The sequence below is a fragment of the Orbicella franksi genome, chromosome 7 (assembly GCF_964199315.1).
Source record: "Orbicella franksi chromosome 7, jaOrbFran1.1, whole genome shotgun sequence".
NCBI lineage: Eukaryota > Metazoa > Cnidaria > Anthozoa > Scleractinia > Merulinidae > Orbicella > Orbicella franksi.
This window is the reverse complement of record NC_138151.1, coordinates 31,435,231-31,451,450: the sequence shown is the minus strand read 5'-3', so window position 1 is coordinate 31,451,450 and position 16,220 is coordinate 31,435,231. Positions and strand designations below refer to the sequence as shown.

At 37.7% G+C, this 16,220-nt stretch overlaps 1 protein-coding gene across 1 annotated transcript; it reads left to right on the top strand.

Annotated features, from left to right (window-relative positions):
- Positions 1-10,686: 10,686 nt before the first annotated feature.
- LOC145493726 (uncharacterized) lies at positions 10,687-15,894 on the top strand (the record flags this gene model as incomplete). The annotated part of the gene is made up of 4 exons (XM_081473185.1): positions 10,687-10,921; positions 11,355-11,480; positions 11,599-13,194; positions 14,423-15,894. Coding segments are annotated over 4 exons (2,340 nt in total), but the record flags the coding sequence as incomplete, so codon positions are not given.
- Positions 15,895-16,220: the final 326 nt, after the last annotated feature.

Below are 16,220 nucleotides of genomic sequence, written 5' to 3'. Positions count from 1 at the left end.
AAGTCAAAAATACAGTCGAACCTCCCGTAAGTGTTTCCTTACGGGAGGTGGTCGCTTACGAGAGCTTAGATCATATTGGTACAAAATTTTGCCTCATTAGCATATGGTAATTGCAGAGATTTACCCTATGTTTTAAATGTTTTGCTTATATGAAAAGTCAATTTCGAAAAAAAATTTGGTCCTTCCCATTGGGAATTTTTCGTCTTTTGTACTATCCAGAAATGCGATGATGTTACAACACCTTATTATCAAGTTTCCGCTCTATATCTGTCAAGTGGTCGCTTACGGGAAGTTAAAAACAAAAGAAAAGTTCAAACTTTTGGCTCTGAAAGTGGTCGCGGTCGCTTACAAGAGGTGGTCGGTTACAAGGGGTTCCAAATATAGTGATTTAACTTGAAAACTTTTGGTATTTTTAAAAACTGGTCGCTGAGGAGAGGTGGTCGCAACTGGAAGTTCGACTGTAGAAAAAGCTGCGAAGATTTTATTTGCCTGACGCCACCTGGCACACATTTTCCGTGCACGACCTGATCACGTGCGAGTCAAAAGTTTAAGTAGTTGTTTCGTTACAGAGTTAGTGAGTTTCATTTGCTTTCAGGTACGTTTTGGCCCATAAAAGTACTTGATCGTAACCATATCAGGTCAGGTTCAAGAAAATAGTAATTATACCTAATCGTACCTATTTGGTACGCTTCGGAGGCGCTGATTTCCGTTTCGTAAACGGTCGATGCCATTTTTAACGGAGATTTGGCGGACCAACCTGGTAGTGTAGTGGTATAGCAGGGTGTTAGGAAACAGAAATTCCGGCTTCGATCGTGGGTGGCTACTTAAAAATTCTTTTTTTCTTTAATTTAGTAGAAATTCGTTGATAGTTAAAAAATTTTTAAGTGTCGCGAAATTAAAATGGCATCGACCGTTTACGAAACGGATAACTGCTTCGGCGGCATATCAGGCGAGTTTGGAGGAGCCATGGAGCTTATAAATCTACTTTGCAACCTCTTTTTGTCATACAAAAGAAAGGCATCAGAATCATTACCTTTTCTAGATTCCTTGAACATTCTAGTCCACTTTTTAAAACATTAAATGATATCAAATTATTAGATGCAGTTATTTTCACAATGCTGTTTTCATGTACAAATTTGAAAATCATCCTCTTTCTAGAAATTTTGAGGGCTTTTTTCACTTCGGTAAAAGATACCCATAACTACAATACAAGGCTTTCATCTAGAATGACTTATGCTCTTCCAAAAACCAGAACAAACTGTGAAATCTTTAACATTAGATATCAAGGTGCAAACATCTGGAATGATAATAGTGGTGATATTAAGCTTCTGCCACTCAAACATTTTAAGAAAAAGATCAAATCAAACATTATTGCAAGCTATTATTAGCCCATTAAGGTTATTTTGGGCAGCCATGTACTCTTTTTATTTTAACTTATTTTTGTTCATCTAATTTCTAATTTCTAGCTGAGTACAAATAAAGTTGTCGTTGTTGTTGTTGTTGTTGTTGTTGTTGTTGTATGGTTGTTATTTTGGCGTAGTCGAGCCAAAATACCCCTGGCGACACCAAACGTGCCAGATATGCCGCCTAAGCGTACCAAAAAGGTACGATTAAGTAATTACAGTAACCAAATTCGGCCAAGTCAAAATGATATCGTAACCATATCAGGTCAGTGACTTGATATCGCAGGATATCAGTAGACACGGCTTCTGATTGACTAATTGCAAATTTGACTACGATTAAGTTATCAAATTTCGATAATGTGGACCCTCAAAAATATTTCAGGTTCATTTGCCAACTGGGTGGCTTCCTGTTCATAGCGTAATTGATCAAATGTTATTTGATTTGGTTTTACGATCATCAACAGTATACTTAGTTAGCGCTTTTGATAAGCTTTGGATAATTCAAACATGTTTTGTTTTATTGCAGGTTTCTCGGCTCAAATAAAATTCAACATCTACCTGCAGGAATATTTTTCAACCAACAACGTTTGAAATATTTGTAAGTCTGTTTAGCAAGGGGTTTAATAGAAGGGAGGATCACTTTGGTGGTCGACGGTCCAAACCGTGAAAGTCTTATAGTCCACGCATCAATTTCGCGCTCTTTGACAGTTGACGGATGTTCTGTTATGAAATTACCCTGATAAAATATCTTTCTACCTGATCTTTCCAGTCAAGATTAAGAGTTTAACCTCATGCAAGTGAATATATGAAAGATCATACATTCGAACTACAGAAAAAGATATGAAGATTAAACCTAAAAAAATTCAGCCTGAACGGGATTCGAACCCATGACCTCCAGCTGAGCTATCAAGCCACTGGGAGCTGGTCACGTTGTGATTTCACGCTTATTATTAAAACTACGGCTGCATACGTGTATGCACACGAATAATCCGCCGTAGGAAGAAAGATGGCGGCTGTACATTTTACCACAATACCATGCAAACCTCACACAGCCCATAAAAAACCAGGAAAGCCATATTTTTGCTATATTTGTCTCTGTGCTAACGACATTGTGTATGCTAGGTTTGAAGATTTTAGAACTTTTCTGTACGTTTTTATGAGCGTTGTTAAAGTTTTCGTAGGCTAAGAATTATGGGTAAATGTACCAGTCGCTATCCTTTTTCTTACGGAGGATTGCGTCTGTGTTTTTATGTTTTAGTCCGTTATTTTGTAGTCCTTGATATTCACCTCTGAATATTATACTAAAACAATTATTCGCCTCAAGCTCAGTGAACATTGGTAAATATTAACCTCGACTTCGTCTCGGTGAATATTCACCGATGTTCACTTCGCCTCCGGCGAATAATTGTTAAATAGGCTTTAATTTCACACCCGCTAAGTTGTGTATATAACTGCGATGTTCATTAAAGTCTTAATATCTTTCTCCGCAGCTCAAATATATGATCTTTCATATATTCACTTGTATTCTTCACCATCTACAGGTATATTACGAACTCACAACGTGATCAGCTCCCGGCTGGCTTGATAGCTCAGCTGGTAGAGCACTCAGTACCGGTGTCGCAAAGGTCATGGGTTCGAATCCCGTTTAAGCCTGAATGTTTTTTCCAGGCTTTAATTACAAAATTGCTTAAGTTGGGTGTGTAACTGGTTTAGCCTTAATCAGCATTCCGGCGGGATCGGTTGGAGTCTGGGGGCAGGGAGTGCTTGCGTTGATTTCAAAGTTACATGTAGCTTCCTATGTATCAAGGCAGAATGGTCAAAGTGCTGTAACAGACGTTTATCTAGTGTTATGTGTCTATTGCATACATACATGTACTCAAAATTAGTCAAACGTGCTCTGAGGTTAAAAAGTCAATCATGGGATCAAAAATTTAAAATATCAGCAGGTCCTGCGCGGGTTGTTCACAGCCCGATTACTTGTTTTTCCTTCTGTTCAGAGTTTGACTAATCTCAAACTGCACAAGAAATAAGCAGTGAAAGAGTTATACAAAAAACAAATACTTCAGTAAACTTTTAATCCTGGGTCATTGTTAACCGGCTTTCGAACAACTCGGCCCTGGCTTACCTCGTCTTAAAAAGTCCAACCGTTTGCCCTTTGTACGTTCTTTTTCCTTGAATTTTCCCAGTCCAGTCCTCATACGCTGACCTCAAATTGTTAAATTACTTTACAAACGATAAATGCTTTAAGAAAACAAATTCTCGACTTTTTTATTATGAAAAGTATTTCAATTTTATTTTAATTTCCTTTTTTGCGGAGACTTTTCGTCAAATCAGATACAATATCTACCCAGAGGAGTATTTTCCAAGACATTGGGCCAGGTTATTCTGTAGGTTTTGAAACTTAAAAAAAAAACTATTCCACTCTCCATTGTAATACTTATATTCCCTCAGCTGTCGCAATATTTCACTTTTTATTCACTGTCATTTGCAATCTTCCCTTTTTTGCTATTATGAATATTGCTCTTTCAGTACAGTGCTCTTATGTTTCCTTCAATAAGAAGAAATATTTTTTGTTAACACATTGCGACCATCGGTATCGTTACTGTGAAACAGGTAAAAGTTACACTCTCGAAACATCAACATTCAGTACTGATCCAAATTAATTCCTTGTTAAAAAACGCGTGTTTGTGGCGATAGAGTAGATCTAGGGGTATCCAAGATTGGATATTTTTTCAGTTTTCTTAAGCAGTATTCCAGAAGAATCACCTTTTGACATGCCAAAATCACTGAATTATTTTCTCATCGATTTAAGTGATTTTCTAACTTTCTGAGAAAACGGTGAAATCCAAGGTGGCCGATCCAAGATGGCAGATACAATACGGCAGACTTAAAGACATCTTGTTACGTTCCATGACGTCATAACTGATCAAAATTGATATGTGCAGCGAAAACTTTATCCACTTCACTTCCGTTTTCCTTTAGCAGTGAGGGTATGCGTTTCGCGAGACATGCGCGAGAACAATTCAATAACTAAATTCACCTTTCTTTTATTTCAACTAATGTTCTTAAACTCATTAATGATTCATCAAGTTAGAACAAAGAAAGTCACGACCATGAAGGAGGTTTGGATACCCGGTCTTAATTAGCACAGATTTTGACGATTTTACTTCTCCGTTTACTCCTTAGTTTTTGTTTAGATTGAGAAGATACATCAAACACTCGAGACGATAAAACACTGTCTCTTGTGTTTGATACATTACTTCGCGGCCTAGCCTGTCAAAAAACTTTCAAATTATTACACCATTCTGTGCTGTCACAATCCTTTTAATTTCAGTTAGACCTTTACGCTTCTTTAAGGGCTAACTTTTCTACCATACCATATCATACTACCTGATATTATAATATTCTTTCTGTGTAATAGTGATTGCTTCCTTAATATCGCAGGTAGATGTTAATCCTACGTGCTAGATGTTGCAATATAGTTGAAGGATCGATGTGAGTTTTACAACGAAATATTTCGACTTTGATTTTATTAGATTGCTCGATAAGAATCGTCTCCAAGACATCCCTGATCAGGCGTTCAAGAACTTAAAAAATCTGGAAATAATGTAAGTGAAGCTAGAATCATGCTCATAATCATAAACTGCAGTGACTTATAGTTTCCATGTTCTAAGTAATCACTTTATTTTCACTGTCTACTGGAATAAAAAAGAAAATAAGTGTTATGGGATCATCTTCTGAAATGTCTAGAGAGAAAGAAATCTTTGGAAGCTAGTATTCCACTATCTTGAGATGACTATCAAAATTCTTCAGCGGTTGTTTTCGAGTGACTCTCGATGATCTTTGAAAATTCTTGTTAGACTTTCAGGGATAGAACATAAGCACGCAAGGCGTGCAAGAATTTTTTTGGTGAATTAAAAGTCTTCGGAGGTAGTAGCATTCAGGGAACTCTTAACAATCATGATTAGGTTAATCCAAAAAGTTTGATAGGTTACAATGAAAATTTAGAGTTTTATCAAGGTTTGATTGTAACAATTCGATTCATAGCTTTTTTTAAATTAGAACTTAAATGTAACGCCAGCAAGACGTCATGAAGTTTTTAACGGTAGCCAGCGACAAACGGCATATTGGTGTCGATTGTGGGTAATTTTTCTAAACGCATTTTATAACAGCGAATTTAATTATAACGCGGTCAGATGATCTTATTCCATTGCCGGCATTGATCGAAGTTTCCTCGGCTTTGACATTCCACGAAACTACCTTAAATAATATCGATTTTGAAAGTCATTTAAACGAGAACACAACGTGACTTGACATGATACTTGAAGTAACCAGACACTTCAAAGACTATATAGCTGTTTTAAAAAGCCATGAAATCTGTAGAGTTTGGAAAGTTTCCTGGTCACATAACCCTCCCAACGCCTGAGCCGATCTTTCAGGTGGACAAAACTTCAGTTAAAGAAAAAGTTTTTTCACTTTGTCATCAACAATTTTTACTTTTTGTATGGACTCGTGCAATTTTTTTAGCCCGTTTGAAAAATTTATTCTGGCTTATTTATTCCCAGTTGCACACGAAATCATGTGATTACCTATATATAACTTTTTTTTGCTGTCAGCTCCATAAGTGTCTTTTTTTGAGCCTAAAAATATGTTACTTTACATCTTTTATTAAATTTATCAACACTTCATATAACTGAGGCCTGTCTTTAGTTCGCTTGAAAGCAAAGCTGCTAAATAAATTTATATTTCCATAATGCCAAAAAATGCTTCTTGTTATGTATTCTGCAGAATGCTTTCGGATAACCCTATCAAGACTATTGGATCACAGGCTTTCACCATCGCTTCATCTGGAGAGCTGCTTATGTAAGAAAGCTTATTTTTGTGATTATAGTTCAACGCTAAACTTTCCTTTGTCTTCAATGGCAAAATTGATCAAGTGGTACGATCTTGCGGAGACACTTTCAGGCGATAGAATGCTCATAGACGTAGTATCATACGATTGTGCTCGCTCAGGGAAGTGGCTCGTGAAACGCTGCTTTGCCCTACAGCTTCTAAGATAAAGATAAAGAAACTTACCCTTTATCAGGAATGGGAAAAGGAGAGCGGGGAATGAGGGACTGGGTATGAGGAATGAGAAATGGCGAATGGCGAACGGAGAATGGAGAGTGGAGAATAAGCAATGGAGAATGATGAATGGGGAATGGGAAAAGGAAATTAGGAATGAGTAATTGGAAAAAGAGAAATGTAAAATGGGGAATAGGAAATGGAGAATGAGAAATGGAAAATGGAGAACCGGGAATAGAGATAGGAAAATTGATTGTTATTGCTTAAGTATAGAAAACAGAATGAGAATAGAAGGAGCTGCAAAGAATATAAAAACAAAGACCGACACAACTTATATTAATTATAATCTTTTTAAGATGGTAGAGATGTTTATTTAATAATCAAGGTATTTCCGTAACACTTGAAATACGTCCACTAAACTGATTGGCAGCGTACATTAAAGATAAGGTTAAATAAAATAATGATACGTGGAGTGGTGAGGTTTATTTTTTGTTTGAACGAAAAAGGCAGAAGAGCGTGACATCGGTAAAAAGGTCCATTGTTCTCCCTTAACTTTTAAAATTTAAAAAAAAAACCTTTGCTAACCTAACCGATTGAGTGTCTTTTGGAAAATAATTTTTCGATTGGGATTAATTGCGTGTTGTTAGCAGTGTAGTTAGGAGAGGAAAGGAAATGTGCGGTGGCTGTGATACGTTTAGATTTGGTGTTAGGGTTCTCTATAGTACAACGGTGTTTATTACTAACCCAAACCCTACTCTAACCTCTTTTCAATGTCGTCTAGTGTCTCCTATGTATCATAAGGATGATTATTTAAGTGCCACATATCACTGGTCAAGTTAGATTTAATGGGGAGCGTCTCCCCGTTAGAAAAGCATAAAGTAAATGCCATACCATATTTTGTTTTATGGCTTTTGTTTCTAGCCGATACAACGCGCGCTATGATTGGCTAATTCTGGGGCATTTATCTATGGTAATGCCCACGGACCGATTAAGAGCCTGCAAAAACAAAGCGAAAGGATATTTTAAAAAAATATACTTCTTTTCTTTCTGAAAATTGAGCGGCTGAAAACGATGATCGAACACTGAGAGTGAATTCTATTACAAGTATGAACTTACAATTTTAAGAGAACAGCGAATTCACGGCGTTAAATTATGAACGAGTTTGTGCCGGACAGGACGAAGGAAACAGCCAAGAGGAAAGGGAAACTTTCGTCCAAGAGCAACAATGTAAATAAACGGCAAAGAAAGCAGTTGGTGACATAAACACATTCCAACGTTGTTTGTCGTCGATGAACAAAGAAAATATAGAAATTTTTGACTTACGCGTTAGTTCACCTGATTTGTGCGGCTGGAGACGATGAAAGCATACACTGTAAGTGCACGTATTACTGGGTGACTTTTCTTGGATCGTTTTGTGTTTTGTTGTTTTTATAGGTCATATAATAAACTGCTTATTAACCGAGAGTGAGGTCTTTATGGGAAAATCTCAAACCGAGACCTTCCCGTATTGACCGAGTGATAGCGAGGTCAATACGGCAAGGCCGAGGTTGTGATTTTCTGGGTAAGACCTCACTCTCGGTTGACTGCTGGTTGGGAAATTAATATAATTTCGTATTGGGTAGAGTCGCGTAGCGATAAGGTGCGATGCAAATTTTACCTCCTATATATTTTGTTTGTGTGATAATTTACACTTTTGTTTTATATTTACTAGCTTTTTGTTTTCTTTCTTTCTTTTTATCCATAGATATATGATACGAACAGATCTAAAGGATGTTAGTCTTCAATCTTTTAACCCTACTATTGTTCTAACTCCAGTTATGTAAGTATTCAACAAAGCTTTCCTAAACACAATCATTGTTAAAATAGTTATACAAGCTATAGATAAATAGACCGAGTTCTCGACTTCTGAAAAGTTAAAAATTACGCGAGGTCGCCACGATGCCGTTAGCTTCAAAATAGGCAGAACAACACAAAATACAGTTGTGAGCATGAAGACAGTTTTGAGAATTCCTAGTGAAACTTCCTGCAGCTCTCGGGGACTATTTTATCAATGTGCATTTTACAGGATGTACCTTTTGAGTTGCAGCGGTTTTTAGTCAAGAGTCGCCAAGCCAAAACCAAGCTTTCTACAGCTGGACATCGCTAATTCGAACTTGCGAATTTCGAATTCCTCGTTATTTCGAACAGAAACCCATGTACCTTCGATTTACCCTTGTTTTTTTTTTTTTTTTTCAGTCATATACTGTCGTCTATTTCGAACTTGGTTCTTTTGAACTCTCGCTATTTCGAGCCGATTTCCGTTTCCCTTGGCCTAACATCATCCCGTATTTTTCGAACTCCATTATTAGAGTCGATAAATAATATTGCCAAATTTTCGTAGCAGTAAGATTGGAATCAAACATTTAAAGAAGACGACACACCGTTTAAATTTGCAAGACATGTTTCGGATACTCAGTATTCATCGTCAGTTAAAGGATGTTTAAAAGTGAGCGACTATATATAAAGTAGATAACAAGTAGGTGTTAATTACAAATTGTAGAATAATAGTTACGAGTAAGTGAAAAAGTTACATAATACTTAAGGGATACAACGGAGTGGGAGAATAAAAAGGTGTGAGAACAAATCTGTGAAAAAAGCTGAATACAAATAGTAATTGAAGTAAGAGTGTTAAATTAACATGTTTGAGTTGTTTATTCAATGCGGGTCGTTCCCATTCAATATGAAGGGCTTCTTTGATCTTAAGTTGGAAATTGGTAAGAGCTGCAAAAAGTAAATTGGTAAAGTTAAAGAGCTGGAAACTGGTAAAGGTAAAAAGGACGAGCAAACTTTGCCAGAATAAAGTTCAGCTCATCGCCGTTCGTAAACTAAAATGCCAGCCAATACAAACCAGTTTCATTAAACGAATTAAATTGTTCTTGTTTGCCATACAAAAAACATCTTATTAACCGAGCTTAGTCGATCTGATCGGGCTTAGTCGGTTTGTATGGAAGAATCTTGACCTCGGTCGTTTGTACAGACCTCACTGCGTTCGGTCTGTACTCACGACCTCCGTCAATATTCTCCCATACAGACCTCCTGCTCGGTTAATAAGAGCTAAAAATTAATGCGACCAAAATCGAACGCACCAGCCAAAAGAGATGGTAAAAAGATCTTAACCTGGAAAATTTTAACTTGAGTCTGGCCTTCACTAAGATAAGGAAAACATGCAAAGAAAACAAACTTAGAGAATTCAACTACAAACTACTTCATAATCATCACGAAAGAGTTATATACTTACACAAAAGACCAATTTCGATATATTAAAATTCAGCCTAAAACAATAGACCTCAGCACGAGGTTCTGGGAAGTAAACCCCACAAACTTTGTAATTATTCCTCGGAGCCCTATTGTTTGAGGCTGAATTTTAATCTATCGAAATTGGTCTATCGAAACAAGTAGTAACTGTCTTTATTGTAATTAATCCGACTCCATTCTGTATCCTGTGGTCAGTGTGAAGCGTCCACGTCATTCTTTGGTAAAGTAATTTCCTGGTTTAATAAAACAAACAATTCAAAATCCTAACCAACAGTGGTAGAGAAACTTTTTGGAGTGGTGCATAATGGAAATGACAAAAAACTATCCAAATTCAATTACTGTCTACTATTTGGCACATTGTTAAAAACTCAGTACCAAAAAGTGTAACTTAAACGAATTTCTCAGGAAATTTCAAATCAAACGTCGCTGTGAAACTTTCCCTTAATCTATATTGTAATAGGGGGTCATGCTTCTCGAATAAGAAAAAGTCTATCCTATTAAAGACTGAAAAAGATTCCTAAATTGTGTAAACAGTTTAAAAAAAATATTCTATACCTAAAACCGTATACTGTAAACATTGTATATAATATTCTATATTTCATATTAATTAAATTGTAAATAATTTTAATTTTATGTAGCTAGGATAAAATGTGTAAATAGTGTCCCCAATTAGTCTTTTTAAAGCTAAATACTCTGTAGCGTCAATGTTAATAACGAATTTAATGTTCATTTATTATTATAAAAAACAGTGGTCTTTGTATTTCGCAGAAGCATAGACGAAGGGAAAATTGGCACCCTGAAATTAATGGGGGCAGATCATACCGAACGTTGCATAATTCACCTGTATGTAAATTTCGTTTAGATCTTTGAGTTGGCTGCATTTACTGGTACATTTTCAAGAGGACTTCTCGCGCACTTATATTAATGTGTTTCTGTGTTCGAGTTTAGTGGACTAGGGCAAGGTGACACAGACTACATCCAGATCCCAGGAAGCGGTTCACGGCTGTGTGATACATTAGTCAAGGCTTTTGCTCAAGCTGGATTTGCCAGAAAAGTCAAAGGTGAAAACAAGCGACTTGTATATCCATGTCCACTGGGGACGTTTGTCGATTCATCTGTCAGCGACCTTGAGAAACTTGAGTGCTTGAACTGTTCTGCAGGTAGCAATATTTTAACCCATCAGCGCTACTTAAATACCAAAATGAAAAACCGTCTGTACAGGCATATATTACATTTTTTACCTTGTTGTTGTTGTTTTCGTTGTTGTTCAGATTTTGTTTTAGTTCTTTAATGCTTGTTTGTTTCTTTGTTTGCTTTTTCTTTTGATTGTAAAACCAAAGCAATTTCGTATGCACATGCTAGGTGATGATGTCATTTGTTTTCGCGCCCTACTGCAAGGAGGCCAATTGGGCGTCCCATATCCGCTAGTAAGCCGATTGTCCCAAAAAATGTCACTCCAGTCTGCATTAAGGCTGCGTTTATCTTTTTGTCTTTTTGTCGGCTGCGTTTATCTGTTTGTCACAGGTGGCTTTTATAAATAAAAAAATCGCACATTATTTACAATACTAATTTGCAATACTGCATTACTTATAGGTGGCTTTTACTCTGACACTAAAGCTTTTGTTAACGACAGTTGCCTGAAGTGTCCCAATGGCACTTTCGTCCCCTATGATAAAACACCGGGAGTGAGGGCACGAGACTGCATTGCTTGTCCACAAGGTAATGAATGAATAGAGAACTGATATCTGCAAACGTGCCTCTTGACCAACTAAACTAAGCGGCCAGGATATGTAGTATTTTATCTCACGATATTTTGGTTCGTCTTTTCTTTTAACAGGAACCGATACCAACACATTTGCTGGGTATCGCGCTTGTAAATGTTTAGATGGATTTCACCGTACTCATCGGTTTGAAGGTTGCGAACCTTGTCATCAAGCTGGATTAAACTGTGAAAACGACTATGTATCTCTAAAGACTGGTTATTGGTGGAAATGGAAAAATGAAACATACAAACACCTTTATGAAGATTTTACGGAGAGTCTCGATAGTATCACCTATAGTCCTGGTAAAAGCATCAACTTCTCGATAACTTATCATTCAATCAATGAGTTCCCACACACCTTGCCTACGCCACACAAATGCCCAAGGGAGGAGTCGTGTATGGGAGGTCTAGATTCCATCTGTGCCACAGGCTACCAAGGTCCATTATGTGAGGTATGCAGTGCTGGTTACTACAAACAACTGCAAACATGCCAACGGTGTCCAACCAAGAAGTGGATGATTGTCCAGCTGTCAGTCATAGCGACAGTACTTGTAATAGTCATTGCAGTTTTAGTTTGGACAGGCAAAAAGAAAAGCAAGAAAAGAGAAGGACGTTCCTCAGTGGATATCATTCTAGGCAGGTTAAAAATTGTCATTGGCTTCTACCAAGTCACAAATGGAGTTCTGGAAGCATTCTCTTACATTAAATGGCCAGACTCTCTTGCGCTTATTGGAAAATATTCCGAGACTTTGCAACTGAGTGTTTTCCAGATAGCACCAATCCACTGTCTCTTGCCCAATGTGAAAATGAATGCTTTTGGAAGCTTGTTTGCCATACTCGCAATGAATGCTGCTGCCATCTTTCTGTCTGTCCTTGCTTATCTACTCAGAAAATTATTTTTGCTGCGAAGCACTTTAAATAAAGAACAGAAAGAGAAAAAAGCTGCCCAAACCAAAGAACTGATTTATCGGAGCTTGTTTTTCTTCCTCTACGTGACATACCTCAGTACGTGCTTAAAGACAGCACAAGTGCTTCCACTTGCTTGTCGCACACTTTGCCTCGACGAAGAAAAGGAAACATGCGACGTTTACCTAAAAGCGGACTACAACGTAAAATGTGAAGGTCAAGAGTACAACCGTTTGGTCATCGTTGCATTCTGCGCTGTGTTTTACATCATTATCCTGCCAACTGCATCACTGATAACTCTTTGGAAACAACGTAAGGTGTCTCACGGAAATGTAAACCAAACCGAGAATGAAGCTTTGGAGCCTCAAGACCAAGCCACGGGAATTATTAAAGGATTGCGATTCCTCTTTGAAAACTATAATTCCCGCTCATGGTATTGGGAATTAATTGAGACGATTCGCAAGGTTGTTTTGACATCTGGTTTGATCCTTGTAGGCGGAGAGAGCAGGGCCTATGTTGGATTAGCTTGTGTCCTCTCAGGACTTTATGGAATGTTGTTCGCCTACATCAGCCCTATGGTGGATCCATTCGAGAACAAGTTAATGTTGACATCTCTGGCTGTCACGTTCGTTAATTTAGGCATTGGAGCTGTCAGTAAAATTCCGAAGGAGAGAATACCAGCCTCCATTGACCCATACGTGGACAGCATCATGTTCAACGTACTTGTGATTGGAGCTAATTCTTTAGTAATCGGCCTTCTCGTGGGTAATATATTGCTGATTCATATATTATCTAGTGACTAAATGACCTATTTATTTACAATAGATATTTCAGCTTGCCCTTTGACTGACGTTTTTTTTAACCCGCGAAACAATCCCTTCAATTACGGCTGAATAGTCGGCAAAAGTGAACAAACGTAAACCATGGACCAATTGTCTGAACGTGTCTAATTGTATAGTAGCTATTTCCTCTTTTCAGGTCAAACATTAAACTAGAAACTGACAAAAAAAAAAAAAAGATTCACAAAATGCTAGAGAATCGAAAAAAGAATGAATGGTCTGGACTGATCAAGAATTAAAAAGGTCAGACGATAACATTCAGCCATACTAAATTTCCGTCGACGTGAATGAAGCATATCTGAAAACAAAACCAGTGAAACATTTCGAGCTCCTTTTACAGTTCAGAGGAATAGAAGTTATAGTTTAGGAATACTAAGAGGAAATAGTCTGCAATACTCCTTACTCCTATTTTACCCTACTCATTCGCAGCTTTATGTCCAAACATGTTTCCTCTGATGTCAAGAAGATGGTATGACGATATCATGATTTTTAAGAAGCCGCAATTTTGTTTCAACCGATTTCTTAATTTTTTTTTTTCTAAAACGTCAGTTTTCAATTTCAGTGAAATTTAAAAAAATCAAGAAAAGCTCTTTTTTAACAATGCCAAGAATAATCCTTAAAGCATGCCTGTAAAATGAAGTTCTATGGAATCATCACGTTCCGAGAACGGAAAATATCAAATAATTTGTTCTCAGATAAATTTCATCCAAAGTTGCAAAGTTTGGCAGCTGTCACTAAATATTGAAAAAGTTGTGAGCGATTGTTTTATCCCAGGCCCTTTCTGCCCACCCCACACCTCATCTTTCTGAATGGGGATAATTAGTGGCTACCACTCATCTCCTCTAGAAGCCCACAGGCGTTTTAGTATGAGTGAAATAACCTTAGTCGAAATAGCCTTGGTGGTTTGCTATTGTTTCCATTTTTCTTGTTGGCCTTCTATCTTTGCATCAGTAACAGCTATGAAAACCTCCCGACTGACAGCCTTGTCAGCACTAGGCTGGTATCAGCTGGGGCCCTGACGATTTGCTTAATTAATGTCTACTCCCGCAAAGGATTCTTCGAAAAGACTACTTGTGGTCTATTTCCGAGGAAACAGATTGAATGATTGTGACATTTTGACATGAAACTGATTCTTTTTTTATCTTTTTTCGCAGTTCAGTACGTTGTATACATTTACTGCTACATAAAAGAATGGCGGAAAAATCCACGATGGTCTTTTTCTTGTTGCCTTGCTATGGTCCTTCCTCTTACTGAATTGCAGAGCGAAATACGCGGATTAACTGGGAGAAACATTCTGAAGCAACAACTGTCAACTGGTAAAATCAACACGCCGTCGGTGTCCAGCACTTTAAAGGACAGCGGACTGGTTACCTTTGACATTACAGAAGACGAAACCAATCTAACGCCAAAAGCCAGGAAGAGTGGTAAAATGGCTGATTCTCACAATGAGGAAAATGAGGAAAGCGCAAATTGCAGGGAGGGTTTGGCTGGCAATGATCATGAGTTGCCAAGAGATATAGAGGACACTTGGTTCTAACCGGAAGAATGTTCAATGAGAAAAATCCTGTTAATTTTAAATTGTTGAAATAGAGGCGTGGTCACAACTAGGGAAGTTTGGAGAGCACTCAAGGAGCTAGAGTTGCTCTGGGCTATCGCCTCAAGCAACTCTTACGCTTCTTTCGTGCTCTCCAAACTTCCTGCGTGCATCCATGACTAGATATACACACGCTAAACCAATCAGACGGCTGGAAACGCTTTGTTCAGCTCTAAAATGATACTAAAATCACATATAACCAGTGCGTGTAAACCTTAGAGGATAGTAACACTGAAAGTGATTGTAGTTGAAAAAGCGTCTTAAAGAAGACAGGAACAGTGATTTTTAAAATAGACGGACAAAGGAAAAGAAAGAGGTTGTGAATGGAGCATGCTAAACGTCATTTTAATGTGTGTTAGTGCATTTTGATGTTGACACGGAGTACCTGCGCTCGTTGGCTAATCCCCCAACAATAGCCTTTAATGTGGAGGTTTAATGTGGAGACCCATGTAACGGCCAGTTTGCATTATGCTCTTTGCTTTTGAAATATTGGTGCTGCTCCAAATTGCAGGGGGTTGAGTTCGAATAGATATCATTATTGTTGAGAACTTGTGTGATAAACAAAACCTAAATTACTCATGGGGATTGTAAATTCCAGAGGGTGGGCAGGCAGGTGGCGGGAGGGGCAGGGGGGAATGGGCATCATCTGGGATCACACATTGTTGTTCCATTTTCATGAACTTGTAAACCTTCCTAATTGCAGTTGACAGAAACGTTAGGAAAATTAAAGGTCAGCTTTTGACACTAGGATCTTCGTGATGGTAAGGGTAACCAATGTGAGCTAAGATTGGTCGATGGGTGAATTTGGAAACCATTGATCAATTATAGCTCACGTTTGGTAACCAAGCCATCTCACAAATGCAAGTGCTATACTGCTATAGACCCTATTCCTAAATGGCCCCCAATTTAAAATTCTTGTGTATGCATTTAAATTAGCCCAATCAACCTCATTTGAGAGCAAAAATTATTTTGAATTATTTTTATACATACAAAAGAATTTTTAATTACCGTGCCGTGCCCTGCCGTGCCCTGCTGTGCCATGCCCTGCCGTGCCGTACCGTACCGTGCCGTGCCGAGGTGTTGTTATGCTAAGCCATAAGCTAGCACTCAACTCACCAAAGGAAAGTGTCCAAGGAATTAAGGTGTAGAGAAAGCTGTGTAGCACTTTTTGTTAAAGTAGAAAAATGAAATTGTGTTTAAAACATTCTAAAAGTGTTGGCCGTCATTACATTATTTCAACACTTTTTAGAAGCAATTTTCAATTTCCTATGATTTCTAGTTGGACTGGTAATATTCTTGTTTCGGGGTAGCCATGAGGCTTGAGTTTTAATTAATGGAGTGTTTACCTTAGCATAGTA